Genomic DNA, 17,880 nt, shown 5'->3' with positions numbered 1-17,880 from the left:
GTCTTTCTTTAAAATTTATAACTTGATTATCTACGTACGAAACCTTAACAAAATCACGAAGCGACGAAAGCCTTCCTACATATAGTTCAAAATCTCATTTGATAATCTATACTCGAGTAATGTGACCAATGTAGCAACTCATCCAAGGCTACATTCCACTCATTCCAATTGATAATTCATTGGTACTTGCAGTCATTCCAATCTCAATTAGATAACACTTATATTCCGACGATAAGTGTCCAAGGTTCTCTTGTAATATTATCTTCATCCTAATCTATATCATCTGTTTCCTTGATAAATTTACAATACCCATTTCTTTCTCAAGCCTACAGCCTTTGTCCTTTAAGGATTCCACTATTTCCGAGGTGAAATCGTGTACACGCAGTACTCCTTTATGCCTTATGCCCTTTTTCCCTTGTTGTGTACCGTCAGACCGACTTCTAACTTACTCAAAATCATATCAAGTTCATCTAAATGACAATCTTATTTTATAACCTTGTCGTTGTACTATACCTTCAAGTTCATAACTATATATTTCCCTTTCGTTCCATACTCATACTCAATTAATTATGTCTATCTTGGGTGCTTCCTTTAGAATTCCCTTATCATTTCTCCCGTCTATGTCTATCTTTTATTCTGGGCACGAGAAATCTTATGCTACCTCTGTATCCTTCGGAAAACATCACTTCTACATAATCCTTTTCTCATTTTCAAACGTATTCTGTTCATCTATGTTTATTCTTATCATACCAGTCATCTTCTAGCACTCATTCCACCTCGTTACTCATCTTTCTGTAACTTGGTTTTCCACAGTTCCGTCACTTATAGTACTCGTGTTCTCGGCTACACATGTCATAACTTATTACTACACTGTTATCTCGCTTTCTTCTTATTTCCTTCTTTCAATTACTCTTTCTCTTCTTGTACTCGCTATCATTTCCGTTATCCTATAACCTTTATACTAAAATTTCCCTACAGAACTTGATAAGTCTTTCTTATTCGTTCTATAGCTCGCTTTCCGTTTCACACTTACCTTTATATTCTAGTCACATGGATCGCGTCATATCTTTGGCCACTTCCTCACTAGGCTCTACTTATTTCCATAACGATTCTCGTTATATTCACATTATATCCCATTCGTAATCAATCCTATAGTGTAACACTTCTTAACCTTTTACCCCTTCTGGTCAATCTTATCCTTAATATCTCACAAGCTGTCTTATCAATACATTCATATCCGTCGCAATTTTTTTTTCCTCTGTACTCCTGTCTTAATCATACTATTACTTCCTTTAGCTATAAACTCGTCGTAATTTATCCTTGCTTATCAATTCAGTCGGTACCTTAATATAACTCTCTATCAAGGTTTGCCAGCCTTTTATAAATCATCTCTTAGTACCACAAGCCCTTTCCAAATTCTTTTTACCATATCGATATCGACCTCCGATTACTATTACCATCAATTAAATAGTTAACTTATTTCTCAAGGTCGACCGTACTCATAACTTAGTCAAGTCCTATCATTACTATTGACACGACCTTTCAAGACATATTACAAACCTATATCTCATTCTCTTTTTATTTCTAGGAAGATTTTGGCAGAGTTTCCTCTGTATTTCTAACTATCTCAAAACACACGCGCGCAGAAATACCAACAATGCCTCACAGGGCCAACATATATATATATATATGATATCATATCACAGCCACACAGGGCTCCCAATATCAACAACGGTATAAAAATGATGAACTTACCTCGTATGTCCAACTTAAACTGCACCTGTTACACTTTCCTGTTTACTTTCCCTTTCAATCTTAAACTTTGCATTTCAATTGTACTTCAAATACCTTGCCCGACATACATCTTTCATACCGTTGCTTACCTGCGTACTTGGTAACTTCCAATATCATCAGTCGCTTTCTTCTGTCGATGCCGTTCTTCTGCTGAAATCAAGGGTTAGTATAAGGAATTTCATTTCCTATGGCTTGGCTCAATCGCACGATCTTAGATATGAAAGAAAGGTAACATCCTAAATGTCCTGTAGCCTCCTGTTTATAGATGTGGTGCACAACACACCGATAAACAAGACTCTACTAGACACGATCACCGTAGACACCGAGGATGAACTGCTCTGATACCACTTTTGTCACGACCCAACCCCGTAGGCCGTGACTAGTGCCCGAGCTGGACACTCGTATACACACCTGTTAGCTATAATCAATCCACAACTACTCATAATATGAAACTTACAAAAACAGAACGTTATCTCAGAACTTGTGAATAGAATCACCCCAAAGCTCATATCGTACATCACTTACGTCTAAGACATGCCAAAAGAAGGAAGGGATAGCTTTACATACCTTTAGCGCTTATTCGCAATACAACACGTATACGCTTCCCAATAGTGTCTCAACCTATATTAAGACGTCAAGAACTATGGTTAAGCTATGGGGAGATTCAAAACGTATTCTAACGTTAGTAACTCCTTTCTAGAAAATTAGACGACGTTTCCCTTATATTCAATTCAACTTCATAACAACTAAGCCAACTTCAATACTCACACGTTCAAGTACTCTATCGGGTCTATTCAAGACAAGATTTGAGAACACTTCAAACAGCCCGCACAACATTCCAAACAGCCCATATTTACAACATTCAATAATGATCCACATACGACTACGACATATTCAAGTTATTCTTAAAGATCCATAGTCATAATATTTTCATCCAAACAACCCTATAACAGCCCAACCAACATACAACACAACGTATAATCTTAATTATCATTAATCTTCCAAGCTCAATAAGAACAACAACAACATATCAAAACAGCCCCTAACTAACAACGTAAAGAGATGCCCGATAATCTCACGAACACCTACAAACATGCCAAACGAACCATCTACGTTCATTATACATTACTCAATACACTCTTTCCATCCAAGTTCATGAACTATACCAGCAACCATACGTTAACAACATCACCCTCTTATATGCAAGAAAATTACATTAACATCATATTAACTTCCACAACAGCCCACAAAACAATTACAACTTCAACTTTAACCATTTAATTCCTTCATTCTCATCACATAATCCATGATAACAACAACCAAAATATTAATTCAAATCAGTCCACTATTTCCACACAAAACAGCCCCCTACGGCTTCAATAACATTCCAACATCAACATACATAATTTCATACCTCCAATTCACATTTACACATTTACAACACGTCCAAACTCATTCTGAAACATGTAGAAAAGGATTGAATCTTACCTTAACAACTTGGCTCCTTAGTTTGCCGAAATTTGGTGAATTTAATTACAAACATTCTTGCTGCCCCCAAACAATTAATCCACGTTTCTATGACCTTCAATTGGTTGGAATACCTTGGAAAATATATTTTTTGATCAAGATCATAATCCTCTTCAAGAACAGCCATGGCCGTGAGCTTACAAGAGCAGCCATGGCTGTTTGTGGTTCCTCTTTCCATTGGAACATGAAGATAAATATGTAGAACACTTTAGGGCTTGATTTGCCATGGAAATCATCATCTTGCTCAAGGTCAGCCATGGCCGTGAGCTGCCATGGCTGAGCTCCTCTCTCTTAAATTTCATTTTGTGGATGAAAATGTATAAGCTTAGTCATCCTTTGAATTTATATATGCCATCCATAGTGGTGACACATGTCCAGCCACCATGACATGTGTCCCACTCAACCAATTACCAATCAAATTCAGCCACATTTTTGTGGGTCCCACTTAGTGGTCTAATTAGGATAATTAATCATAATTAATCACTAATCCCCACTTAATAATTTAATCATGGTAAATTAATCCCGAATCTCCATTAATATTTCTATGCCAATTAAAATTTATAAGCAAGTCGTGCACTTATTAAAATCGGGGATTAAAAGTCCTTGTCTCATATCCAAAAATAATCTTGTCCTTGGACTTATGTCGATTAGCTTACGAATAATCCGTCGTATAAAAATACGGGATATAACACTGTCGAAGTCTAGGAATGTGTTGTCGTACTCTAGCTCCTGGCCACCATGTAGATCACAAACTGGCCGCTCACCCTGTGGATGACGAGCTGGCGGCTGCGCATGGTATGCCTCTAATGATGGCCACTCTAGGTGCTCTGAAAATAGCTCCGCCGGCGTATATAGAGGTGTCGACGGTCGGTAAGAAGTCGACGGGCGCTACGAAGTCGACGGGCCCTCTGAAGTAGACGGATGCTGCTGGGCTGGAGCTGGAATGGTAGCATACTCGTCAGGCTCATCTCCTGGACGGAGGCCTCCACCTTCACCACCTCGGCCACCAGCCCCTCTAGCCCCACCCTCTATGTCCCTACACCCTCGGCCACCAGCCCCTCTAGCCCCACCACCTTGGCCACCATTCCCTCGGCCGCCAGCCCCTCTGGCCCCACCACCTCTGACACCGCCACCTCTACTACCACCTCTATCACCACCGCCTCCACGAGCACGAGCGCGACCACATGCTAGAGGGGTTCTATACGGGAGTATCCCTGGAACATGCTCATGGATACATCCGAGCTCTTATGATTGTTGCATACCACTATCGGCTAGCTGAACCATCCGGGCTGCGTATCCTGCTGTCTCGGGGGAATGCATATGGCCCATGCTCTCCCAGCGCATCGTCTGTACGGTCCGTAGCTGCATTTATTTGCAAATATTAATGATTAAATAAATTTGTAACATAATATATAAGATGGTTAATTAAGTTTAAGTGAGGTAAACTTATCAACACCTCATACTATCCTGAGAGTGCTACATATCCTCGGTCCTCTGCGTGACGCGTCCCGGGGTTGCCAATCAAGCTGCGTGTGATCTGCCGGTACCACTCCATGTACTCGAGGATCAGAGTCGTATTTCCGACCACCGCTAGCGACCCCATCCTATGATCCCAACGATGGAGCTGCTCCTGCATAAAGGCCCGGAATGCAGCATCGACGACCGCACGCTCGTCCCGCGTATAGTGGTCGTGCTCCCAAATAACCGGCTCAGGTATATTCTGTACATGCCCGAACTGTCGTAAGACGCGGTGGGGCGCGTGATCCTCAATGATATCCATGTGTATCAACGGACACCGCGACCTCCACATGTGCTCACCAATCCTACAAAACGCCGGCAACTGATCCAAAATCTGATCATACGGCCTCCATATAAAAAACTGTAAAAAAATGAATTAGTAAACAATACAAGACAAAAATAGTAAAAAAAAACATATATAGATGATAATAACCTACCATGTCCGCCGTCATACGATCTAGCTGATCCCTAAACGGAAGAAGTCTGTGGTGCGTATCCACATCTCGGATGCAATGAAGTCAGGCTAAGGGTGCTCAACTACGGGCTGAAAAAGCCTCATCCTAGACTACACCCATATCAGAAAGAGTTATTAAAATGAATGTTTTACTAGTCATGGTTTCAAAAAGCTATATTTAGAATAAAATTACACATACTTAAATATATTACCTGGAGGAGCGCATGAAATCCGCCGACATCCGCAGGCTCGCCCACAAACGCTCGATATAGTGATCGATACAGGTAATCCAGAGCAGCAGCTCCCCAATTATAACATCCCACCTCGCCCAGATCCTCCAGATATAGCAAATACCGTAAGCTCACATGGAAACCCGATGTGTTCGGGAACAAGATGCCCCCGAATATGATGAGTAAGTATAGACGGGCACGACGATCGACCTCCACCTGAGGTGTGTCCTCTGTAATAAGATCTTTGGATGTCTATGAGGCGCAAGTGAGTACAGAGGGAAACCAACGACACTCGAGTCTGTCCCCAGAAATCACGCTCTTCCGGCACGAAATTAGTGAGCCTAGTCAACTCCTGCCGATATGATCTGAGCTGTTGAGGCTCCTCAATATATAATGGGCGTCCATCTACCCGTAGAACATATATAACCTCCACATCCTCAAGCGTGATAGTGGCCTCACCAGTACAAAGATGAAATGTGTGCCGGTCGCCATCGCTCAATCATTGCCGTTACAAGAGCCCTATCATGCTGTACCCGACCAACAGTGACACAATGGTAGATACCGCCCTGATAAAGTATATCTAATACGCGACGATGTGGGGGCCGAGCCCCCACAAGATCCCACACATATTCCACCCTACGGGGACGGAATAACGTACTGGAATCTATCTCCTCATCCCATAATAGCTGGACCTATGAATACCCTGTAGATAAAGTACTGATGCATCGAAGGGCCCCGGATGAAGAGGATTGGGATCCATGGAGGTGTCATAGCTGTATTAATCATTAACATGTAATATTAATTATGCAATCCTTTATCGAAAAATTGTACTAACTAATTAATCCTTTAACGGGAAATTATATTAACTATCTAAATTTGCGAATTAATAATTATTAATTAATTATTATACTAACTACAATTAACTAACTAATATTATATTAATGATATTTTTAATCTTAAACTAAGAATGTTCAATCCTAAACTAAGGATTAACTAACAAATATAATATTAAGGATATTAAGGTTTAACTATTTTTAATTAACAATTGATAATTAATTAGACCACTAATTAGCCCATTAACACATAAAATTAGATAACTAATTAGCACATAAAATTAGATAACTAATTAGCAAATAAAATTAGATTAACACATAAAATTAGATAACTAATTAGCACATTAATAATTAACAAGGATTAAACAATTTTACAAATAAATAAATTAACAAATAAAGATATTATTTGGAGATTAGTATATTTTCCTATAATCAAACAATTAACAAAAAATTAAAGATTAACATATCATTATCAAATAATTAACAATTAGCTAATCAAACAATTAACAAATAAAAAAATAAAAAAAATGAAAAAACGCCTTTGGACAGCCCTATTACGCGCTGTTTTTGGGCGAATATTTTTTTTTCGAAATCCGCAACTATTAAACATTAATCATGCTTAGGATAATAATATATTTAACAATGTAATAGAAAATTTATTGTAAAATACCTAGATTAAAGGTTGTTTTTGAGTTTTTGAAATCGAGTTCTACGCCACTTTATTCCGAAATCCAAGTTTCGAAACTTGTTCCTTGACTTGAATAACCAAGAACATTGACTTTCGGCTTAAAAAATAACATGAAAACGACATTTTTGGAAGGTGGGACCTCGGCCTTTTCTTGTTAATGGCAGTTTTTAAAAAAAAAAAAAATTGGTGGGGGGACCGATCGGGAAAGGAAGCTGGTGGGGCATTTTATTAAATACCTTTTGCGCACTAATTTAGTGCGCAATAGGACTTAGCGGTGAATGTTACAGTTAAGTCCTATTGTGCACTAAATTAATGCGCAAAAGGTACTTTTGTCACTTTTTTTTTTGCCGTTATTTATGTACACAAACTTACTTTTTAGGTCATTTAAGTTGCGGACTCAAAATACCCGCGCCCCAAAAACACTTGACCTCGGCAGCCCAGCATAGCTTTGCGCGCTGTCCGTGACGATAACCACTGCTATGCATTTTTTTCCCCACCGCAACGCGCTACACAAGGCGATGGGGTTTCTGGACCCTCGGTTGCTAGCGGTACGGACACCATGGCGCTAGGCAGCAGGGTCTTTTTCCACATTTTCTTCAGCTTTAATTTGAATCATTTCTAGGCATTTTTCATTCTTTTCTTGTTTCGCGGGTTCCTACACAAAGTTAAATCAATGTAGCTCAAAAAGTCACTATGGGTGCTATGACCGTATATAAATGAAACGATAAAATGTAAGGGAATTAGCATACAGATATGCATGCTTTTGGCCGAACATCATTAATCCAATTATATTCCATAAAATTTAGATTTCTACAACAATAACAATATAATTTTTTTTGTTATACCTATATATATATATATATATATATATATATATATATATATATATATATATACTGGTTATAATAAATTATTGATTAGTTTTCCTAAATTACCAATTTAGACTTTCACTTACATATTGCTGCAGGTTATTTTAATGTGATGGTGTAGTGAAATTTGCATCGTAAGCACGCAGTTGTTAAACTCTTGACAACAATAATATAAGCGTCTAACCTTGAGGAAATCATCTTCCCGAGTTTATGACTATACTAGACGCCGTATGCCCGTGCTGCGCACGGGCCCAACACTTTGGATTATAGTGTATGTATGCGTATATAGTTGTGTTTGGGTAGTGATAATATATATATTTTATATTGCTAATAAACATACATAAGTTTGCACTATTTATATATATATATATATATACACACTATGTTCAAAACACGATTAATATAACATTGTAGTTTGTGGTCCGTATTCAAAACTTTATTATAATAGTGTTTGCTTCGAATACAAAGTTGGCAAAAATTTATTAATACTTTTTAAAAGAGAAGACTTGTTTAAAAGGAAACTATTTTTCTCTCCTTGAGATAAAATAATAGCAATATTTAAGCATCAGTTGATACTTTAAATTTTAATTCGATTAATTTAAAGGTGTAAAATATTCTGTCGTTAATGTATGTAGATTGGACCTAAACAATACTTATTATTTTTATCAACTTTTGATTTGGATAATTCTAATTAAAATTATTAAATTAATTTTACATGTTTAAAACGAAACAAAGTAGAAATTTGATTTTCTATTTAAACGAAGAACTACTATTTTTTAATTTTTGATAAATATTCTTGGTTTAGCTCATTTTACTTGTCATATTGTCTTTTGCACGGTTTTTTAAGGAAACGTCAATTAGAATTATAATTTGACTAATTTACCTTATTAATTATTTGATCTCCATTTAATATTATTTTTTCTTTTACCAAATTAATCTCTTTTCACATTTATTAGAGTAAGGAAAAAATGAAAAAGTAATTAGATTCTATCTTATTTTAAAATATAAATATTTAAAGTATATTTATTTTAGTAAACATAACAAATAAATGACATTGCGGAATAGCAAATACAACAGTTAAATATCTAGATTAGATCTCAGGCTAAGAAAAGAAAGGAAATTGTATGGTCTGACTACTTAACCTTTTAAAGAAAAGCAACAATATGGGATTCATGTTTTTTGTTGTACAATAATTTCATTTGCTCTCACTAGTGGGTTAATACGCATGTGACAATGAATCCACCATTATTGACTTAATGGGGATACTTTGGGAATTAGATGAATATTATTTGATTTTTTAATATGGGGTGCACGTTTTTTTTTTTTTGACGTTGCTTTTTTTTTTTTTAATATGGGGTCCACTTTTTAATATGGGATCCACTTTTTTTTTTTTTTTTTTTACATGAGTTTGGAGACGGTGGGGTCCACTTTTTTCCCACCTTATTTTTTTTAAAAATATTGCTTGGTGTTTTTAGTATGGGGCCACCTTATGTTTTTATTGTTTGATTTTTTAATATGGGGTGTACGTTTTTTTTTTGACATTGCTTATTTTTTTAATATGGGATCCACACTTTTTTTTTATATTGCTTGATTTTTGTACTATGGGGTCCATTTTTTTTTTTACATGAGTTTGGAGACGGTGGGGTCCACTTTCTTTCTCACCTTATTTTATTTTATTTTTTTAATATTGCTTGGTGTTTATAGTATGGGGCCCACCTAATTTTTTTTTTTGGGATCCACAATTTTTTTTTATATTGCTTGATTTTTGTAATATGGGGTCCTTTTTTATTTTTTATTTTTTTACATGAGTTTGGAGACGGTGGGGTCCACTTTCTTTCCCACCTTATTTTATGAACTTATCATCATTATTTAAATGTCCTATTTATTTTTTTTTGTTGCAATTATTTCATACTTCTTCACGTGGACCTCACCTTTTTTTTTTTTTTTTTGTAATTGTCTCCTAATTCTTTACGTGGGCTCCACCTTAAATTTTTTTATTTTTTATTTCTACTATTATAGAAGGGTGGGCCCTTAATTTTTTTTTTAATTATAGAAGAGTGGGCCCTTAATTTTTTTTTTAAATACTCTACTATATAGAAACATGAGTGGGTCCCTGGGGTGGACGACGAACTTTACCATTTTCTGAACTTATTATCATTATTTAAATGTCCTTTTTTTGTTGCAATTTTCTCCTACTTCTTCACGTGAATCCCACATTATTATTATTATTATTTTTTTGTTTACAATTGTCTCCTACATCTTCACGTGGGCCCACCCTTTTTTTGCAATTGCCGTGCCTCCTAATTCTTCACGTAGACCCCACCTTAATTTTTTTTTTTTTTTTAAATTCTACTATCATAGAAGGGTGGGCCTCACCTTAATTTTTCTTTTTATTTTCTACTATTATAGAAGAGTGGGCCCCACCTTAATTTTTATTTTATTTTATAATTTACTATTATCCAAGATCGTTTATATTTCATCTTCTTGATGTTATTCCTCATTATTTGCGTGAGATGTATGTGTCTAAACATAAGTTTTAAATGTTTTGGTTTTATGACTTCTTTAGTGATTTTTGTGTTCAATTTAAATCGTTATTTTTTTCCTTGAATTTCTCTTCTTTGAATTTTCTCTAAGCGTACCTTTACTATTTTCTAAACTTATCATCATTATTTAAATGTTTTATTTTTTGTTATTGTTGCAATTATCTCGTACTTCTTCACATGGACCCCACTTTAATTTTTTTTTTTGCAATTGTCTTCTAATTCTTCACGTGGGCTCCACCTTAAATTTTTTTTTATTTTTTATTTCTACTATTATAGAAGGGTAGGCCCTTAATTTTTTTTTTTTTTTTTAATTATAGAAGAGTGGTTTTTTTTTTTTTTTTTTACTATTTTCTAAACTTATCATCATTATTTAAATGTCCTATTTTTTTTTTTGTTGCAATTATCTCGTACTTCTTCACATGGACCGCACTTTAATTTTTTTTTTTTTCAATTATCTTCTAATTCTTCATGTGGGCTCCACCTTGAATTTTTTTATTTTTTATTTCTACTATTATAGAAGGGTAGGCCCTTATTTTTTTTTTTTTAATTATAGAAGAGTGGTCCCTTAATTTTTTTTTTTTTTTTTAAATTCTACTCTACTATATAGAAACATGAGTGGGTCCCTGGGGTGGACGACGATCCACTCATGTTTTAAAGAGGTAAAAGAGAAATGATACTAACTTGTTGAAATTAAAGCTTGTTTCTGTTAATACGCTTGCTTTAAATTTGATGTTCAATAGTACTCCCTCCATTTTTAAATAAAAGGTGGTTTAGTGTTGGATTTTTGGATTGAGGGGTCGCTCATGTGGACTGACCCGACTCATTGGAAGAGATAAAAAGTAAAGAAAGTTATTTGGAGAAAAATAACCGTACAGTTTTTCCTCTTAGTTGTGGGAGAGTAACCTCTTCCCACGTAACTCCTCCTCTTCCCACTTAACTCCCCTTTTAAATAGGAGTTGAGGCTTTCTCTAAACATAAGTTTTAAATGTTTTGGTTTTATGACTTCTTTAGTGGTTTTTGTGTTCAATTTAAATCGTTATTTTTTTCTTTGAATTTTTCTTCTTTGAATTTTCTCTAAGCGTACCTTTACTATTTTCTAAACTTATCATCATTATTTAAATGTCCTATTTTTTTTTTTTGCAATCGTCTTCTAATTCTTCACGTGGGCTCCACCTTAATTTAATTTTATTTTTTTATTTCTACTATTATAGAAGGGTAGACCCTTAATTTTTTTTTAATTATAGAAGAGTGGTCCCTTAATATTTTTTTTTTAAATTCTACTCTACTATATAGAAACGTGAGTGGGTCCCTGGGGTGGATGACGATCCACTCATGTTTCTATATAGTAGAAATGTTTCCATTTTTTTTTTTTTTTTGGGATTTGTGTCATTTATGCTTGCAATAATGTGCAAGTGGGAACCAAAGAAACAAAAAAGAGAAGAATAATTTCTAATGATGTTATTTGAACATGGATTTGGTTGACTTTGACTTCCTAACTGAGTAAATCGCAACTTGTTACAATTTTTTTTTTTTTAATTTGTGGATAGTGAGACCGAATGAACATTGTACTTAAAGGGATATTTATTTATGTTTTGCAAAACATGTTTTCACTTTAAAACTAATAATCTGTGCTTCCTATGCTTTTGCATTAGTTTAAACCAAAATTTCAAATGAAATACAATTAAAAAGTTTTAATATGGTTGACTATGCAACAGATTTATGCACAAATTTTTTCACAAAAAAGAACTGAAATGTTTCTACCACATTTGGAATCTAAAAATTATACAGTTAAGCTATATTTATGTCACTCAATTAGGCTGGCCTCAATTCAGTGTCCTGAAAATTTAAATTCACTTTTACCAGATTGTTTAATTTCTACATTTTCTATTATTGGTATACAGATTTCTACGAGGTTAAAAGACTCATAATGAATAATGTACCAACATGACTAAACCCTAATTCCAACTGCTTGATAATACATACAAATCTTTTTCTTGGATTGTGCTTTATTTTTCTCTAGGTTTGCATGGATTATTAGAGATTGTAAATCCTTAATTTTGAGACAGCTTCTTCACTGCATATGATTTTTCTTTTAATACCTTCAATTACTAAGGTGTCTCACCTATCGATGATGCTGGGGAGGTCGACATAGGACAAAGTTAGTGATTTGCTTAATATTTTTTTCACATAAACAAAATGCATCATAACAAAGTGAAGTAATAGAGAGAATTGCAATATATATTTGAGATTGTCGACCTCTGCACTGGTTTTTGTTACCCATCTCATTAATTGTGATTGCTACTTCCTCCGTCCCATAGTTGTTGTCACATTTCCCTTTTGTACGTCTCTTAAGCAATTATAAATAAAATGTGTATTTAAATATCTTATCCTTATCTCTCTCCAATAAGTTGCACTTCTAATCAATATTGATTATTTTCAAGAACAATTAATATTAAGGGTAAAATGACATAAAATTAATTAATTTCGTCTTGGTTTTGTAAAATGACAAGTACTCCGTCCGTTCCATAATAAATGATTTTTTTAGCTTATGCACACCCCTTAGGAAAGTACTCACTCCTAGAAAATTAGAAGTGTTTTTACTAATTTACTCCTAATTAAATACCTAAAAAAAAAAAAAGCTTAATGATTGTTGATTATGTAAATAAGGGTAATGTTGGAAGAATAAGATCAATTTCTTCTTGAAATCCTAAAACATCATTTATTTTGAAATAAAATGAAAAACCTAAAAAATCACTTATTATGGAATGGAGGGAGTACTTTGGAACAAGTTTTTTTAGAAACCCTGACAATTAATATGGGAAGAACAAGGTGTTAGGGATGTGATGTTGTTTCCCCAAAAAGGAATTGTGAGTGCTACTAGAGATATTTGAGCCTCTTTTTTAAGTCGTTGAAATGGGAGCCTAAACTTAGGATGATAAGGTATGCTTAGTCTTGGAATGTGCTGTCTTTGACTTGGTACAATTGCAAGACTTTTTCAACTTTGATTCTTAATGCACATTAATTGTGTGTCACTTACATGTCCTTTTTGATTAATTGCATCTAAAAAAACAGAGCACGAAGCAAGAAGACTTAAAGTAGGGTTATGACGTTTCAAATAATGGAATAAATGTGCACGTAAGCAACTAACAAGGATACAACTTAGAGTCCCTTTGGATTAGCTTATAAGTTGCTTATAAGCTGTTTTCAGCTTTTTTGAGTGTTTGGCTGGCCAGCTTAAAGTCATTTTGTGCTTAAAATAAGCTCAAAAAAATAATTGGGCCCATTTGACTTAGCTTATCTAAAAGCGAACATATTTTCAAAAAAAAATAAGTTAGACTACCCTAACTTATTTTTTTTAGCTTATAAGCTGCAAACAGCTTATAGGCATAAGCCCATCCAAACAGGCTCTTACTACTTTTTTCTTGTTTAGCCAAAACCCTGTATCTTTCACCCTAATATAGGCCTAGGAGACGATTGTGTGACTTCCTAACCATCATTCGGCTTTTCGAGTCAGAGAGCAAACTTGTTCTAGTGGTACACATGATTAGGTCAAGAGAGAGGTTTGAGATTAGCCAGTAGGTGAAGTACCAAGGAAAGATCTGGCTTAACATTAGCAAAAGAAGAGAGAGAAATTAAAATGACTACCTCTGAATCCAAATATTAGTTCTTAAATTTATTTTGAAATATTTGACGTTTTTAAAAATCAATAAGACATTTATTATTATTTTTCAAGTATATCCGTATTGATTAAGTAAGACGTTTAATGATACAAAAAAATTATAATTAGGGCTAGCACATTCATTTCTTTAAGTGTGTATAAAAATCTTAAAAACAGATAATATGGATGGAAGATAATAACGAGGAAACTTCAAACAACTATCCCTCAATGTTTGAGTAATCAATGTGGACTCTGTAATGTTTGAGAAGAGGGTGAAAATGTTAAATACATGCATTCTTCATTGGGGCATTGATACATAAGAACTAACCATAGTAGCTATTGCCACCAAATCAGCCAAGGATTAGGCATGGCAATAATAGCCCAAACAATTGTATTCATTAGCCAACTCTTCCAAAACAAACGGAAAAAACCAAGGAAGTGCATATTCTCACCTAAATTTCACCCAATAACCCATTAAATTCTCAAGGAAATCTTCCAAAGTTATAAAAAAAAATGGAAGGTCGCTGGAAAACCCCATTTCCGACACATTTTTTTCAAAGATTGATTCTATCTTCTCATTTGAGATTACTTCATGTTTTTGAGTGGGTGTGGTTGTAATCTATCGGAAACAGTTGGACGTGGCTATATACAAAATTTTAGAAGGATTAAAGGTGATTTGGACTAGCTTGGCGTTAAAATTCAGACTTGGAAAACGCTACTGTGACAGGTGTATCACATTATATGTCGCGTATGTCAGAGACAATTTTCATGCATATACATGATAAACATGGCATATAAGGATATACAAATGTATATACACAAATCAGCAGAGGAATATACACAGATATACTTGAGGTGATACAATTGAGTCATCTTCAACCTTGAGTTTTCAATTTGAAAATCAGCTCAAATCCGCTTCAAATCGTCCCCAAACACGTTCAAAGTTGATATTCAAGCTCCTTAAGATATTTTCACCAAAATTCAATATGATCCAAGCGAGAACAAATCATAATTACACAAATTGAAAAATTCAAACCAAACATCAATAGTCTTTAATGGTGTATAGACGATGACGACAGTGACGACCCCTTTCTATCAACTGTTATCACATGTCTCTCTACTGCCATGTATTACTAAAATGGGATAGGATTTACTGGTGAACTTGCGAAAATGACATGTATATATAGGAAGGTGAGGGATTCATACTTCATTGTTAGAAAAGGAATTAGGATGGGAGCTTCTTGTACTTGGCTATAGAATGCCACTTTTTTGCCAAATTGCATTGGAGGTTGACAATTTTTTGCCAAATTGGATTGGAGCTTGCCAATATCAACAAAGTGGGTCATTTCTGTAATTGTATCTCCACCTGGTACATTCATTCCATAGGATAATTTCCTAGATATGCTGAAATAAGACCATTATTACCATAATACTATACCATTTTAAGATACATGAATAGTTTTTTACAGAACATATACAGCTTCCAACAAATTCCACAATTTTAGAAATTTTTATCTTCTCTTTCACACAAACCAAGCCGCTAATGTGCTCATCCACCCGTCGACCGCTGCTGCTTCCCATTGCTCTGCCAGCTGCCGCAGATGTCACGATCCAAAATTCCAAAGTGGTTGTGAGGGCACCTACCCTAACCCGTAGGTGAACCCAAGTAAAAGCTAAAGTCTTTCGATAATCATAAAAGCGGAAGTAAAGTAGGAATAACCCATAATTCAATAGTAAGGTCTCAAACTCATAAAATACGGAGAATTTAAGTCATACATCTCCACCAAACTTGGAAGTCATAAGTACAAGAGCTAGTAAATATGGGGTACAAGTCTGAATACTACAAATACAGTCCGAAAAGTAAGATAAAAATGGAGTCCAGTGCCACAGAACAGCCAGTAGCTCACCCTGAAACTCCAAAGAAATGCCTCAATGGTCAGCAGAAACTCGCCCACTACTCGAACAAGGAATAGAACTTGCACACAAAAAGGTTCAGCAAGTGTAGAGTTAGTACAGGGGAACACGTGCACTCAAAAGCATCGTTGAACGATCCTAAAATGAAGTGATGACGAGGGTTGGTCGTTCCAACTCACCTCCACACTTCGTTAGTAACAAATTATACAATTTATAATCACTTAAGCAATTAAGATTAGAAGATCGATAAGTCAAGTAAGCCACCAAACTCGGTTCTTTCCAAGAACCTGTACAAGTCAAGTAATGAGAAGGCAATCAAATAAGAATGGTATGCAATGCAAATGCAATGGCCAATCTGCACCAGTATGCACACGCTCCTGCAGTAGGTTTTACGTGGACTCATGAGATCCATATACTTACCAAGAATCCCATATCTCCCAGATCATATTGGGTATCTAGCCGATAGCCTATTTGTAATGACCTGTTTGGTCGTTTAGACTTTTTGATCCTTTTACCCCTATTAAACCTTCTCCTAGCTCCGTTAGAGCGTGTTTGACTCGTGGGAATGGGTAGCACTGTTCCCTAGGAGATTGGGATTGGTTTTGAGGAAATTAGAGGCTTAAAATGAAAAATCATTGACCAATAGTTGACTTTTGGGTAAATGAATCTTTTTTGGGAATCCTGTTGCTTCTATGAGGTTCGGAGAGTCATTTATAACTTCGTGGGGTGATTAGTTCGGTTCTTGAGGCACTCGGGAGCTTTTTGGGTCCTTGGTTGGAAACTTGATTTTGGAGTTTTGGAGGTTGACGGGGTCAAAATGACCTCCGTAGGAAATTCTGAGGGAATGGGTGAATTTGTAGCATGGTTTTACATTAGGTTGCATATTTGGTTTGTATCCGGGAGGTCTCAAATGGATGTCGGGTTTTGGGTTGAACTTTGTGAAAAACTAGATTTTGCTGGTTTCTGGTGTCCCGCTTCTGCGAGAGTGTGTTCGTCTCTGTGGGTCTGTCACGACCCAAACTACGGGCCGCGACGGGCATCCGGGGCTAACCACCGAATACCGCTCATGCTATTGTCTATATACTCTCCTTCGCAATGCTTGTCCAATTTCATGAAAACATCTCATCATTTAGAACATAATCACTTTTATAAACATAAACTTTTCGGTTAACAAAAGGTATTTATACATATACGTACATATACATGAATATACGTGGGGACCATGGGACCATACTTCCCACACATGCGTATCTACGAGCCTCTACTAGAGTACTAAACATATGGACGGGACAGGATCCCGTCATGCCCAAAATACGAATATACAAATATGTACCAAAAGAATAATCAATAGCACCTCCGGATGATAGAGTGCTCACAAAACCAAATCGGCTCCTGTGTGATCAAGACCGTCTCCCTGTCTACCTGTGGGCATGAACACAGCGTCCGAAGAAAGGACGTCAGTACGAGCATTGTACTGAGTATGTAAGGCAGGAGTGAAATAACATAATCGGAGGATCATAAATCATGAGATAAGGGTATAACCTGTACACTCTTTACATAGGAACCGGGTTCATGTACATACATCATATATAAATACATCACATGCATTATCATAACATGCAAGCATCGTCATATCAATCATACATCATCACATCGTCACCCGCGTCCGGGTAACCCTCCCATGCAGCCCACTAGTGGTGACATGTCCGCCCTTTTCTCGGTGCGGTGGAATCATAGCAGCCCGCCGTAGCGGTGACATGTCCGGCCAATTAGGCACGGTGGAATCATATTATCACACATACCATGCAATTCATATACTTGTCATCGTTAACATTCATTTCATAGACATATC

General features: G+C 35.7%; 1 protein-coding gene across 1 annotated transcript; it reads right to left on the bottom strand.

Moving 5' to 3' along the window:
* Positions 1-4,209: 4,209 nt before the first annotated feature.
* On the bottom strand, positions 4,210-15,695 carry LOC132037154 (uncharacterized). The gene is made up of 4 exons (XM_059427621.1): positions 15,593-15,695; positions 15,362-15,480; positions 5,140-5,200; positions 4,210-4,535 (listed from the first exon to the last, which is right to left on the bottom strand). The coding sequence occupies exons 1-4, from the start codon at positions 15,693-15,695 to the stop codon at positions 4,210-4,212; spliced, it is 609 nt and encodes a 202-aa protein (XP_059283604.1).
* Positions 15,696-17,880: the final 2,185 nt, after the last annotated feature.

Source organism: Lycium ferocissimum, chromosome 11 (genome assembly GCF_029784015.1).
Source record: "Lycium ferocissimum isolate CSIRO_LF1 chromosome 11, AGI_CSIRO_Lferr_CH_V1, whole genome shotgun sequence".
Taxonomy (NCBI): Eukaryota; Viridiplantae; Streptophyta; class Magnoliopsida; order Solanales; family Solanaceae; genus Lycium; species Lycium ferocissimum.
The sequence above is the reverse complement of the archived record's forward strand: the minus strand, read 5'-3'. Positions and strand labels throughout refer to the sequence as shown.

Excerpts from the sequence above, each read along its gene's own strand:
- LOC132037154 (XM_059427621.1), bottom strand. The coding sequence starts at position 15,695 with ATGGGAAGCAGCAGCGGTCGACGGGTGGATGAGCACATTAGCGGCTTG. Across the intron at positions 5,201-15,361 it reads AAGTGGCATTCTATAGCCAA|TTTTTTATATGGAGGCCGTA; the intron begins GTACAAGAAGCT and ends ATTTTTTTACAG. Across the intron at positions 4,536-5,139 it reads GCCGGCGTTTTGTAGGATTG|GGATACTCCCGTATAGAACC; the intron begins GTGAGCACATGT and ends AGCATGTTCCAG.